Here is a 14,929-nt window from a genome sequence, read left to right on the forward strand (position 1 = left end):
TAAGACCAAACTCCCGCAAATCGAAGACCTCGTACTGTGTACAAGCTGGTCGCGTGTAGAAGTCGAGCTTTTGTTCAAGACGCTCGATGGGCACGCGCGTGTACACACGCTTGGTCACGTGCACGTGCGCAAATGTCGGCGTGTGCGTGTAGAGTTCAATGACACCTGGCCAACAACGATGACGAAGAAAAAGCTGACGCTGCTGAAACTGGCATCTCGATTCTCATAGTAGTGACATGTCTATCTAACCGAATCTTGCGTTTTCAATTAAGCTAGTGGTCAAGATAACAAACTCATCAACATTCTGTAACGTGATGCATGACCATCAATGGAAATGCGAGCTTGCTTTGTTGCCCACACCAAGAACTTTAGTTGTTTAAACGCTAATACTCATACCCCAACGGGACACAAATTTTAAAATTATGCAAGAATGCATCTAGAAATTGTTGTAGACAACCAGGAGATCTAACAGCTAATCATCTACATAAATTCCTTCTCCAATCTCGACCTTTTGCACGAGATCAAAATATTTTGCAGTACACACACACACACACACACACACACACACACACACACACACACACACACACACACACACACACACACACACACACACACACACACACACACACAACTACATGCACGTATGCTCGTGGCTCTGAAGCGAGTAGAACACAGCTTCATACTTACTAGTGATATTATTGCAACTAAATGTAAGGTCTGATTCAAACCACCTATACACAAACACTGCATAGCTCTTAGCATATTTTGCAAGTACACTGTAAATCTAAGATCCACAAGCTCGAGATATGAGACTATACATGTAGACCAAGTATGATTTAGGAAATGTGTATTTTTGTTAGGCCATAAAATCTTTGTTTACCTAATGGAGTAGGCTGTGCTTTCACACTCTTAAAAACTTACCAAACTAGAATTTTAAAAACTTTTTCTCAGAAAAAGAAATAGATGTAGGGATTGTATAAAAAGTAATAGAAACAAGATCTATAGATACTATGAACCAAAGCCAGACATCATTAGTAAATCCTTCCAACCACATTCCCTACATTTTACTTTAGTGGGTTGGAAGGATTCACTAACAATGTCTGGCTTTGGTTCATATATCTATAGATCTTGTTTCTATTACTTTTTATATAATCCCTACATCTATTTCCTTTTCAGAGAAAAAGTTTTTAAAATTCTAGTACATTTCTGCAGTTACTATATCAAACGTTACTGCAACTAGCAACTATCACAAGAATCCTCAACTGCTAACCAGATTTCATTATCGTATCAGTATAAGGGTTTTATTTACATAACAAACTTATGGAGCTTACATTTATAATAACTTGCCCTTAGTTGCTGCTCTAGTGTTCAAGAAAGGAGAATTACCATCACCCATAACTTATGCCATTTATAGCCTTGACCATGTAAGCAGTCATGGACAGTTGAGAGTCCTCAAAAAGACTAACATAGCTCCAACAAATGTGGCCATTATTGGCTCATCAAACCCAAACGAGCATGACACACTGCTTACAAACACACATACAGACATACATAACGACATAATGACAGACAGACCAATAATCAATTGAGCCCTATAGAGTAAGCTTGACAAGCAGGCCACCGCTCACTGTGGTGTCATTTTATGCTCATAGCTTAATTAACCTCATCTAGCTGAATGAATCCCATAAATAACTCTTGTCCCACTCTATAGCGTAACCGCTCCTTCAGAAACTCATAATGCAATTATGAACATAATGAAAACACATTAACATTTCCTCCTGCATGAACAATCAGTACATTTTTATCAGTAATTATTAACGACAACCACTTACAGCTGATAAGCTAGCATGTAAAAACCCAATTTCTTGAAACAATCAGCATATAAAGCATATATAAACCTATTATTATGTTGTGCTCAACCAGATCAGTCTAGTTTGTAAGGTCTCTTGTAAGCATCGGTAGCAAACTCTGCCTCAGATGTGCTTAGACCATAATGGCTGTCTAAACGGAAGACATGACTTTACACAGGACCCGACTGGATCCAACATGCACTGTTTTCTGTCAGTGCTGCAGGTTGTGATGACCTAGAATAATGTCCAGCCACCGTGCAATACCCAGGTGCACTGTGCCCAATGCTCCCAACACCACTGGAACAACCAGTGTCCAACACTGCCACATGCGGCTTACCTCCAACTTCTCAGCCTGTTTCCTGGCCATGTTGCCATTAGCAGGACAGCTAATACCAATAAGAAGACAAGTGTTTGTCTTCTTATTTCTAAAACAGATGTCCAAACAATTGGTACCAATTTTCTTAGGAGTAGGGATGGCTGTATCCCGGGATTTTCCTAGACAACTCCCAACCTGCATATGAGCTGTTCAATGTGAATTCAGGAATTTTAGAGCTGTGATTGCAACAGGGACCTCTCTGAAATGAACTGTCGAATGAAATGCAGCATAATTCCCAAGCCTTAAAATTATCTCATTTATACAAAGCAATCATTGAATGAAATGAAAGGGTTTCAGCTCAAGTAAATGTGGCATCAAATAGAATGGTACACTTGAAGTAAAATAAAATCAGTTTGAATCAGTCATCTACATGTTTAGTAGAGGTGACACAACCACACCAGGTTCAGACAACCACTTTTTGTACAGGGAGGCAAAACTTGCGAATACGTATGCATAAAATGTATGGTAAAAACACTGGTATCCCATATCACAGTGATGTACTCTGTCTCCACAAGCATATCAGGATGATGCCATACCATCTGCTCTCCACTGGAACCCCAAAATGACAACAAAAAAATGTTATTGTTATGCCATGACGATTACCTGCATCTGCTGTCATCTGATATTTGCTCTCCTGAGATCTGCAATCATGTGCATCAGCAGGACTCGAAAATAGGTGGTCAAGTCGTCATTTGACGAGTTAAATTTTACAACTATGACTAACGTTCTAGTCTAGGTCGTCAATGACGACTAGAGCAGACCAAGGCTAGTTTGTAATAGCTTTCTCAGTATGCAGGCGGATAACTGTACTGTATTGAACCATGCTCCGCTTTGACACTTACATTGGAACATTTGTCATACAATGACATATGTATGTACGCGTAGTACTATTCCAGCAGCGGATGTTGACATACTGCTCATATCTCGGATAATGAAACTAGAAGTTCAAGAGTTATCTCAGAATTCCGACAAAGTAAAGGCATGAAGTTTGTGACCAGGGAGCAGGTGAGGTGAAGACAATGGTAAATCTTGTAGATCAACATAGGTATGATTTTAGTAGCAAGAAACGGACAACTTCCGCAATGTGATATGTGGAAGTCTGGTTGAAACCAGCCTTGTTTTGACAAAGAGAGGTGGTATAAGTTTAATCGCTAATTCGATTAGCTACCACTATTGCATTCCTTGCCTCTGTGAAGATGGCTAGATCTGTAAAATCTAGCATGTCGTATCCATTGAACTCAGCGGTAATGTGTGTGTTGGATACTTTCGGTTGCATGCCATTGTGGGAATACTGTGTTGTATGCTTGCACTGCACTGAATTCTAGAAAGTCATACAAGATGGCGGCATACCACTAAACACCATAATTGATATCAACATGATGTCCTACTAAAATGTTGACAACCTAAAATTTTGGAAACTTGTCAAATGACGACAACTAGTTGGACCGATTTTTCGAGCACTGATCAGGGGCTCCAGAATAAAAATGGTAAAGCAAACAAGCGACAACATTCTGCTGGCAACAGCAGAGGGTAGCTTGTAATTTACAGAGGACATACCTTTACATACAGTCTTCTGACATTTTGATACAGACTTAGTTCCAGAAAGTTAATAGCGTCCGTTTTCCTACCATCACCTCAGAATTGTGTCCAGAGAGCTTGCCGTTGACAAAGTGTGCAGTAGCACACTCACAATTGTCCAGACCAAACTTCATCTGGATGTCATCAGAGAAGGTACAAACCGTGTACAATAACCCTTTCAGCGGATCGGGATTTCTGCCATAAGGCTTCAGATCATTCATATAAAGTAGATGACTGACAAGCTGACGTTTGGCAGTCTCACCACGCCCAGTGCTCATCCAATAGCTATGACCAGTTCTGTGTAACTCCGCACTGAGAGAATGAAGAACCATACAGAAAAGAAGAGAAGATAATAAATCACATTGGAAAATACCTCACCTGATTCACATAAGCCTCATCTTGATGGTACCGTTCCCATAGGAAAGTACCATCAATGTCTTCCAACTCTTCACCACAATTGACAGGAACCTGCACAAGACTGAACTAATCTTATACAGCTGAAGACATCAGAGTAACCAGCTGTGTGGCACGCTGTCACAGCCTTTCTGGTAGTCCACCCAAGCCATTCTTAAGCTCTTATGCCTGGTCTTACAGTCCTCGGTAAGCAGTTTGTTAATCCACAGCTGATCCTTTGCACCAAACGGACCCTGTTGACAACCCTTCTGCTCCGATGCCATGAGATATCCCTGAACTAAATGCCCTGCAATTCTCTGCCTGACGACTGAGGTAAGAGTCTTGTAGAAGACAGACAGACAGGTGATAGCCCAAAAATTTTTGGCCTGGTCAGTCTTGTCATTCTTAGGTATCAGGGTGGTTGTTCCTTGAGATACCGTATAACATGTAATTTTCAATGTTATAATATTTTTGGTAAATTTAGTGTGACTTTTCTTTACCTAAATTAAGATAACACCTAATTTTTTTATATCCATACTTCACGTGCAAAAGGCACCAGTTGAATGGAAGTATTCCAGATACTCCACAAACTCCCAGAAGTTTGCGCGCAGCGTTGAGAACAGTCTGTTTAGAGAAACAACAAGCCTTTCCAAAGCAATCCACAAACACAAGAGCCAAGATGCACCATGTTAATGACACCATACATAGTAGGCAATCAGTACTATAGTCTTTTCCAGAATTAGAGGCAGTCAAGGTTTTCCCTACATAGATCGTGCTAGGAGGCATGTAGGCTCGTGAAATTGACACCACTAGAAAGCCCATCATGTGCTGGTTCTGCCTAAGTATTGCAAAGCTATCAACATCAGTCTACCCGCAATCATAATATTTAGCCTTCATTGTTGCTGTAATGAGCTACTATGGGCAGTTCTAGGCTGGGAAAATATGCTCTTGAGCAAGCACACAGGTCTGCAAAACTTGTTAGCTAGCAATCACTGTCACTGTCTGTAGTTGATTCCTTGTCCTATTCACTTTCAACGATGTACGAGTGACCTCAGTGTAAACAGAAAGTAGAAAAATGGAGATACTTGTAGTTGATACTTCATTCTGTAATATGATCATCGGAATATTGGTCAGAAACACGCCAATGACACACCAATTATTCATCTCACATGATGCCAAAATCTGTTCTAGTTCTGCCCCACCAAATCTGTGCCTCGTCATACCGAAATTAGGTTACACCGAAAGATATTTGCTTCTGAATTACAAAAAATGTTAAACACCAAAAATAACACACTATACAGTAACCATTCAAGAACAGAGTCAGGGTTTTGAAACAGGAGGTTGTAGTTGCGAGTCAAGTCATCGTGAAGGAACATGATGCACTTGACTCAGAAACTGTAAACCTGATCTGGTCCAGGAGACTTCCAGTTCCCTATCCTCTTGAGACACAATGTGACCTCATCGCCTGAGATAGGTGGCCACTGCTGCTCAACTGTCCAGTACGTCTCACAATCAGTTTGGCACCTCAGCCAGACGGCAGACTCATTATGACACACTTCAGTTTCTAGGATATCACCCAATACTGCTTAATCTCAGACTTGGATGGCGGGGAAGTGATCTGGATAGTCTGCTTACCCTATTCCCTGTAAAACCGTCCAGCATCCCATTAAAACAAACCATTTTGGTGAAGTCTCTTACGATTCTTCTCCAGCCTCTTAGCCCGCTCGACCTAGGACTGCAGTTCCATTTTCAGCTGATTTATGCTGACTTCACAAGTCTCCAAACAAAAATGCTCAATTGATGCAGAAGTAGTTGGAGCTCATGTAACCATTTGAATGCTCAATGAGCCCCTCCTGACTTCCCCCAACTGAGAAATCGCCCGCCAAAGTGCAAGAATTTCCATATCCAGTCTTCGTCTCCATGTCGGTGTTTGAGAGTTAGTTGACTTTACCATCTTTGAGCCCCGCCTTTAGTGAAGCAGCAGCGTATACCAGGTAACTGATTTTACTCATATTTGGTTCACCCTTCACTAAATTGATGGTGTCAATAAGCTTCAGAGTCACACTGTTCACAGAGATCCTTGGAAGGCGTTGTCTCTCACAGATAGAAATTTGAATGACTTTCTGTAGCTCATCAAGAAACTCCCAACAGAGCACAGGGTCTACAGCAGCATCACCATTACGTGAAAGACCGTCCTTTGTCTAGCAGTATACTGAACTGATTCTAGAAATCAGAGTCTTCATCTTTTCTAGCCGAGAAGCTATACTAAGATGTGTGGTCATCAAATAACAGTCCACAGAGTCACAAGAGGATGGTGATTCTTTGGTAGCTCTGCACTAAACTGAATCCAAAATGACATCCATAGATGTGCAGTCTCCAGACAGAACAGTGACTGGCTGATCAAAGGATCCATTTCCCAAGTAGGAGACTGATCCTCTTGCATCATTAGCACCACAGGTTTCTCACCACGTGCAACAGGCACCTTCCTAACCAAAGCCGTACTATGTGATAAAGAATTGACATATGAGGGTGTGTCCACTGAAACATCAGCTGAGGGGTCAGAAAGCACATCCAATGTCAACATCTGTACACCAGCACAAACATCAGTTGTAACAGATGACAAACCTGAGATGGGTGTTCCATCCGGTTCGGCCTCGAGCTTGATCTCTTCCAACTCTGATTCAGTCAGTTTTCCAGAAGTTAAAATATATCGCTTCTGGTCTGTCAAACACTGTTCAGAGAGTCAGTCAGAAAGATTCTGTTCACACCACAGCCGATGCATGAGTTTTCTGAAACCAGACAACTTGCATGACAACTGCATGTGGTAGTAACAGTGTAATACTTCCCTGTTCAGATGTGTGTCCACTTCTGTCTAGTTGGATTGCCACTCCTGTTAGACGAGATAGTAGATTCAACAAGAACAGTGGGCATAGTAGTCTCGATAGTGGAGTTTGAAGCCAAATTCAAACCAAACGCAGAACAAGAGATTGCTCAACTAGTTGCCCTCTTCATACAACCGTTTCTAGTCTTCCAAACGGCTGTAGAGATTGTAAATGCCAACTTTCAAACCCTGCTATGGTTTCCTGACAGGGAACATGCTCCTCAGCTGGCTCTGAGACGAGCGCTACAGCAAACAACCTTGAAGCCATCAATATCTGGGTTATTATTGTTGTGCTCAACCAGATCAGTTTGGTTCGTAAGATTTCTTGTAAGCACCGGAGGCAAGCCTGCCTCAGAGGTGCTTAGACCATAACGGCTGTCAAGACAGAAGACATGACTCTACGTAGGATCTGACTGGATCCAAGAAGCACTGTTTTCTGTAGGTGCTGCAGGTTGTGACGACCTGGAATAATGTCCAGCCACTGTGCAATACCTGCGTGCACTGTGCCCAATGCTCCCAACACCACTGGAACAACCAGTGTCCAACACTGCCACATGTGGCTTACCTCCACCCGCAAGTCGCTGTATTTCATCAACTTCTCAGCATGTTTCCTGGCAATGTTGCCATCAGCAGGACAGCTGACATCAATAAGAAGACAACTTTTTGTCTTCTTATTTCTTATTATTATGTGTTGCTATGCCCACCATGATGGGTAAGTGGGGACTTTACCCCCATCTGGGCACCCACCAACCCGGCAGGTGAGCCCAGCAGGGTACATGTTTCTGTGTAGTCCACACGTCGATCAATGACTAAGCAATTCAATATAGATTGCAGGCATTCCGGTGATCGCAAACTCGGTACAGCCCACCTAGTGGATATCAATGACAACCAGGAAAGCGCTGAACGTCATCGTCAACAGAATGTTCGCCAGACCACAGAAACTTCCCAACAACTGAAACAAGTCATAGTCTCATGGACAGCTAAAGAAACACGAGAAAGATCGACATGTTTCATAATTTTTAATATTATGTCGTCATCACCCTCTATGTAGAGTAAGTGGGGTCTTTACCCTCAACTGGACGCCCACCAACCCGGCAGGTAGTCCCAGAGGGGTACATGTTTCCGTCTAATCCATACGGTGCTAGTAACTGGCTTATCGATTATTGACTGCGTGCACTACAGGGATTTCACCAGCTCTGACCAGCATGCCTAGTAGATATCAATGGCTACCAGGAAAGCACTGATACTCATTCACAGAAACTCCCCCTCGACAAAAACAAGTCTAATCTCACAGACATAGCTAAATAGACAGTGAGAAAAAACCAACAGACTCGTTTCATTTATATATTATTATGACGTGCTCAACCAGATCAGTCTGGTTTGTAAAGTCTATTACAAGTACCAGAAACAAACCCTGCTTCAGAAGTACTTACACCATCACGGCTGTCTAGAAAGAAGACATGACTTTACGAAGGATCCGAGTAGATTATGTATCGCTATGCTCCTCCAAAATGGGCAAGTGGGGTCTTTACCCCATCTGGGTGCCCACCAACCCGGCAGGTGAGCCCAGCAGGGTACATGGTTCTGTGTAGTCCACACGACGATCAATGACTAGCCAATTCGATATAGATTGCAGGCATTACGGTGACCACAAACATCGGGACAGCACGCCTAGTGGATATCGTACTATTATGTCGTGCTCAACCAGATCAGTCTGGTTTGTAAAGTCTATTACAAGTACCGGAAGCAAACCCTGCTTCACAAGTACTTAGACCATCACGGCTGTCTAGAAAGAAGACATGACTTACGAAGCATCCGAGTAGATCCCAGAAGCACTGTTTTCTGTACGTGCTGCAGGTTGTGATGACCTGGAATAATGTCCAGCCACCGTGCAATACCTGCGTGCCCTGTGCCCAAAGCTCCCAAGACCACCGGAACCACCAGTGTTCGACAATGCCACATGCGGCTTATCTCCACTCGCAAGTCGCTGTACTTCGCCAACTTCTCAGCATGTTTCTTGCCAATGTTGCCATCAGCAGGACAGCTGATATCAATAAGAAGACAAGTGTTTGTCTTCCTATTTCTGAGACAGATGTCTGAACGATTGGCTTTGATCTTCTTGGCAGTGGGGATGGTGGTATCCCACATCGTAGTAATGTCATCCGTCTCCACAAACGTATCACGATGATGCCGGTACCATCTGCTCTCCACTGAAATCCCAAAATGGCGACAAACATCCCAGTGAATGATGGATGCCACCTGATTGTGTCGATCAGTGTAGTCCGTCGGTGCCAAAGTACTACAGCCTGCCACAATGTGGTCGACTGTTTCCAGGCCTACACTGCACATGCGGCAAGTAGGACTGACATCACGATGTAGAATCTTGCGCTCATAGTACCGAGTCCGAAGAGCTTGATCTTGAGCAGCAACAACCAGTCCCTCAGTTGCAGCAGGAAGATTCGCTGCCTTTAGCCATCCGTAGGTCTCTTTCATGTCCACAGGCGGTTGCTCAGTGAGACAACGATACTGCCCGTGCATAGGCTTCCCGCTCCAGGACCGCACATGAAGAGAACTGCAACACGTACGATAATGTCTCGCATCTGTTTCAGGCGCTTGCTCGAAGCCACCTTCAACCGAGATGGATGCATTCCTGTGTAAGTTCTGCGACTAGTCGTCCGAAGCAAGACTCCTCCGCAGCTGTGCAGTAAAGCAACAAGCCATGCACTTGATCGAGTGTGAAGATTTTCCAGAGTCACACTCCCGTATCATCTGCATGAAAGGATCAGAACTGTCAGCAAGGTAACAGTTCAGCCTCACAATACAAGATTGATATGTCGACTCAATCTGTTGTAACCCCCTACCCCCATCACTACAAGGAGCGTACAGTCGGTCAACGTCTGCAGAAGGATGGTGGACACCGTGCATAGAGAGGAGCTTTCTGGTCCGTCGATCGAGCTGCTGCAGGTCCGTGCACCCCCAATGAATGACGCCAAACCGTAAGTGAGAACCGGTAGTGCAAACCCATTGATGGCTAGAATCTTGCTCCGATCATACAACTCAGTCCGGAGAACCACCTTCACTCTGCGGAAGTACTCACGACGGAGTCTCTCCCGCATCATGCTGTGCTGAATACCATTACTCTCATCTACACCCAAGTACTTGTAGACTTGACCCGGTTCCAGACAGTTGATGGTGTCCGTTTTTCCTACCATCACTCCAGAGTTGTGTCCAGATAGCCTGTCGTTAACAAAGTGTGCAACAGCACATTTGTCCAGACCAAACTTCATCTGGATGTCATCAGAGAAGGTACGAACCGTGTGCAACAACCCATCCAACTGATCAGAGTTTCTGCCATACAGCTTCAGATCATCCATGTAACGTAGATGACTGATGAGCTGACGTCTGGCAGTCTCACCATGCCCAGTGGTCATCCGGTAGCCGTAACCGGTTCTGTTCAGCTCCTTGCTCAGAGGATTGAGAGCCATACAGAAGAGAAGTGGAGAAAGTGAGTCACCTTGGAAAATACCCCTCCTAATCTGCATAAGCCTTGTCTTGATAGTACTATTCCCGCAAGAAAGCACCATCGATGTCCTCCAACTCTTCATCACACGTGACAGGAACCTGCACAAGACTGGACTGATCTTATGCAGCCGAAGGCATTGGAGCAACCAACTGTGTGGCACGCTGTCATAGGCTTTCTGGTATTCCACCCAAGCCATGCTCAAGCTCTTGTGCCTGGTCTTACAGTCTTCGGTAAGCAGCATGTTGATCAACAGCTGATCCTTTGCACCAATAGTATTATTAGTATTATTATTATTATTATTATTACATTTTTGATCGACTCACTGTTTCACAGACATAATTTAAACAGACAATATGAACAACAACTTCTTCAAGTTGCACACGGATCCTTCACTCCCATCATTGTTTCCTGTACTGGCAGAACCAGCAAAATCATATCGACATTTATGTAAACAACTGGCTTCAGTGCTTGCAGAATAAAAGGAGTCTACATGCAGCACGACGTTATGTTGGATATGATGCAGACTAGCTTTTTCATTGATCTGGTCATCAATCATGTGCCTGTGAGGATGTCGATCAAAACAAAGTCATTTCTGCCAGACATCAATATTCCTCTGGCCCCAGATGAGGTTTGTCTCGACTAGAAGAGTTGTAGCAATAACTGACCTGTTAGTTTGGTTGGACGATAGCATCTAGTTGTTGATATAGTAGTTATATGTACATAGTATAATATATTGAAATACATTACATTTTTCATTATTATTACATTACATGTTTCATTATGTCGTCATCACCCTCTAGGTAGGGTAAGTGGGGTCTTTACCCTAAACTGGGCACCCACCAACCCGGCAGTTAAGTCCCAGAGAGGTACATGTTTCTGTGTAATCCATATGGCACTAGTAACAGGCTTATTGATCATTGATTGTGTGCACTACGAGGATTTCGCCAGCTCTAAACAGCATGCCCAGTAAACATCAATGACTACCGGGAAAGCACTGATTCTCATTGCCAACGATCCCCACGCCAGATCACACAAACTCCCCATCGACGGAAACAAGTCTACTCTCACAGACATAACCAAACAGACAGTGAGAAAGAACAACATCAACTCACGATAGAATTAACTCACGATACAAGTAAAATACAGTATATGTGCTGAACCTTTTGATCAGAACGTGGAATAATCATAATATCTTGATACTTAGCATAGAGATCCTTCAAGAAACGACAACTGTCAAGAGCAAACACAATTGATAACAACAGGAGCAAAAATAAGCTGACACTAACACATTTCACCTATTAATGTGTCCATCAAACAACACTACAGCATTGTCCCTTTCAAGAGCCAATGCAATAGATGGTCCACTTGTTAACACTTCAATCTAAATAGCAAAATATAAATAAATAAATGGCACAAAATGACACTGACAACAACTATAAATGAAAGGCTCAAAATTTCTCAAACAAGGTGGCAATCTTCATGCTTCCAGCAATGTAAATCATTAACAATGATTTCAACATGCATGATCACATCAGTACTTATCAGTATACACTGTACTACATTTTGGCATATAATTAACTAAAAACACACACAATTTGTGACCATTAATGAACCCCACTAAAACATACTGCCAACTATGCCGTCAAAAAAAAGGTTCAGTTGCTCTGCCCAAACAAGCCAAAGTTACTCTAATTCAGTTGCAAATATGCCATGTACATCTCCAAACATTGAAATTAAGGTAACTGACGTAGAAATTAAAGCCAAACAATTAGAGAAAGCTTATGCAAAATACATGGCTGTTGTATATAACATTATGTCAGTCTTGGAAGTGCAAGGTAAGCAGTATTCAAACGTAACTAGTCAACCAATATTTACATCCACACCATGTACACAAACGAAGTTTAATGACTTGTGCAGTATCTACCCAAAATGCATTCCTTGACTGGGAGTAAACATTATGTAGAGACAATATAAAGATTTTGTTGCCCTGAGAGTAACCAAACAACTTGTGGCAAAGCAAATTGCACCATCAGCTCATCATGCATTTGTGCAATCAATGTCATAACTTGTAGGTGTGTCACTCCAACAAATGCTAGTCCATCTTGCAAGAGTGCAGTAGTGCTGTTTCAACATCAAAGTAAAGATTGAAATCAGAAAGAAAAGTTGAAAGTCCCAACACTAGAGCAAGTCTCTATACCCATCTATTTCACATACATGAATACCATCCTTCTTCTCAGTGTCTTGCCCAGAAAGCAGACAATCAAGAATACACTCAATGTAAATTTACCAAAAATATGTACATACATTACCATGTTACCTTCATGTCAACTTGCATCATTTCTGACAACTCTTTTGCTTCCTTCTCACTAAACCATATCATTTTCATTGCAACTGGACAGAATCCACAAGCAAGAAATCCTCGAATCATATCGACATACACTGGCTGCAAAGTATTGCCACTATTTCTCTCCAGCATCAGTTGGGGAGGAATTACAACACACATTGTCTGTATAAATGATTGAGGACGATTCACTATCCAAATTGCAGACTGTTCAATGTTCCTGACATTGCAGTAATCAATATCAGCTCCACACTGCTTTAATTCTCCACTGAAATCGCCAACAAAATGCTGCTTATCACATCCACTGCTCATGTTTAGCTTGCAGCCAGTTGCAGTCAAAGTTACCCCAACCGCAGGACAATGAATTCCTTCACTCAAAAGATTGAAGCATGGTGTACAGCATAAACCATGAGGAAACAAAAGCTTTAGGTCTTCAAGTGCAACATGATATGACGTTGATCCTAAAGAACAGTCAGTCACCATATGAAGGTGTGGATTACACCAAGTTTAGTGTGAGTGCACACAGAAGAATGCCAATAACTGCAACATATCTGCTAGAATAAACTGTGCCTAAATTTGTCAACCATGTTACATGCCATCTACATATGTGAATTACTAATGAAACAATAACTGCATGTCAAACAAAGCAAGCAAGTGTAATGATAATCTTGTACCAGTCATGATTACTCCTGCCAGCATACAAGACAGTCAAAACAAACATTTAAACCTGTTCCAGTAAAATAAAAGAAGTGTTGAGAAGATGTATACTAGAAATTCTCTGACATGTAGATTGGGCTAGCTGCTAATTAGAAACAGCAGACCTGACAGTATTTATGCAAAGTTAGGCGATTTCTTTGCGTTATAGTTCGTCTCATCACTGATGTTGACATAACAACCAGGGAAGTAATTACATCTTTCACATCTCTTGTGAACGACATAGAAGTAAATTGCATGACTCAGACATCTCACCAGATTTGGCAGATCACTCTAGCTACAGAAACTGCAAAAGATATGGCTGTTGCCATCGGTCCTCAGAGCATCAATGGTATCAGTGCACATCGATTGAGAACATTCCACACAGCAATCCTCCCGCATACGTAGCAGTGAAAGTACCATACAAAATGCCCGATGAAGTAATAAAAAGCATTCTTAGTCCATATGGGCGAGTTACAATAGTACTTCAACACTGCTATGCTTTTGTCCCTACTATTGAAACTGGTGTAAGAGTATTTCCAGTAGTAGACCCACATGGAAACTTCCATCAGCATACATGTTGTGTTCGTTATTAATTAAGAAGATCCGTCAGAAGTGCACGGGTACAGCCGTAGATACACGGGCGAGACACAATTCAAACGGTTGATCCGAAAACACACACAAAAAGTGGTAGCTATACCCAACTGGTAGCTATACCCAACTGGTACGTACTGGCTAATCACACTGATTGAAGTGACTTTACAGAGATGACTGCAAACTATTTACATAAACGCAACAAACGTGAAAGTTCTAGAAAGGGGAGGGTCCACTGGCAACTATTTATAGACACAACTACAACGTACTGTCTAATTACTTCTGTGGCTACGTGTCACAACACCTCCTTGCCAGGATTGAAGGTCCTCCATCAAACAACAATCAATTACAGATCCAACCGCTGCGGAGGCTTCCACGTGCTCGCTGATCTCCGTGAGTTATGAGCTCCATACTTGTCTCTGGTCGGTAGTCGAGGATTTTCTGTTTTGTTGGCGCCGAAACTTCACTCCTCGTCGTATGGCGTGTGCTCACCTCGGTTTCGACAGAACTTTCACTACCTCGGTGTGACTCCACTTGAAGAACATCTATTTCCGCAAAACACTCGAGTGGTGGCTCGGATATCTCCTCATCTTTGCAGCTTTCGCTTGCAAACTAGACTTCTTCAATGAGTTTTTGAAGAACTGTACGAGTCGCTCTGCTGCCCCATTTGTCTCTGGGTGATACGGTGTGCCTGAGA

At 42.6% G+C, this 14,929-nt stretch overlaps 1 protein-coding gene across 1 annotated transcript; it reads right to left on the bottom strand.

Moving 5' to 3' along the window:
- Positions 1–10,902: 10,902 nt before the first annotated feature.
- LOC134177319 (uncharacterized) lies at positions 10,903–13,401 on the bottom strand. The gene is made up of 3 exons (XM_062644094.1): positions 12,922–13,401; positions 11,900–11,985; positions 10,903–11,834 (listed from the first exon to the last, which is right to left on the bottom strand). The coding sequence occupies exons 1-3, from the start codon at positions 13,255–13,257 to the stop codon at positions 11,729–11,731; spliced, it is 528 nt and encodes a 175-aa protein (XP_062500078.1). The 5' UTR covers positions 13,258–13,401; the 3' UTR covers positions 10,903–11,728.
- Positions 13,402–14,929: the final 1,528 nt, after the last annotated feature.

Source organism: Corticium candelabrum, chromosome 3 (genome assembly GCF_963422355.1).
Source record: "Corticium candelabrum chromosome 3, ooCorCand1.1, whole genome shotgun sequence".
Classification (NCBI taxonomy): domain Eukaryota; kingdom Metazoa; phylum Porifera; class Homoscleromorpha; order Homosclerophorida; family Plakinidae; genus Corticium; species Corticium candelabrum.

Excerpts from the sequence above, each read along its gene's own strand:
- LOC134177319 (XM_062644094.1), bottom strand. The coding sequence starts at position 13,257 with ATGAGCAGTGGATGTGATAAGCAGCATTTTGTTGGCGATTTCAGTGGA. Across the intron at positions 11,986-12,921 it reads TGATGCAAGTTGACATGAAG|ATTGAAGTGTTAACAAGTGG; the intron begins GTAACATGGTAA and ends TTTGCTATTTAG. Across the intron at positions 11,835-11,899 it reads TTTGATGGACACATTAATAG|TTGTCGTTTCTTGAAGGATC; the intron begins GTGAAATGTGTT and ends TGCTCTTGACAG.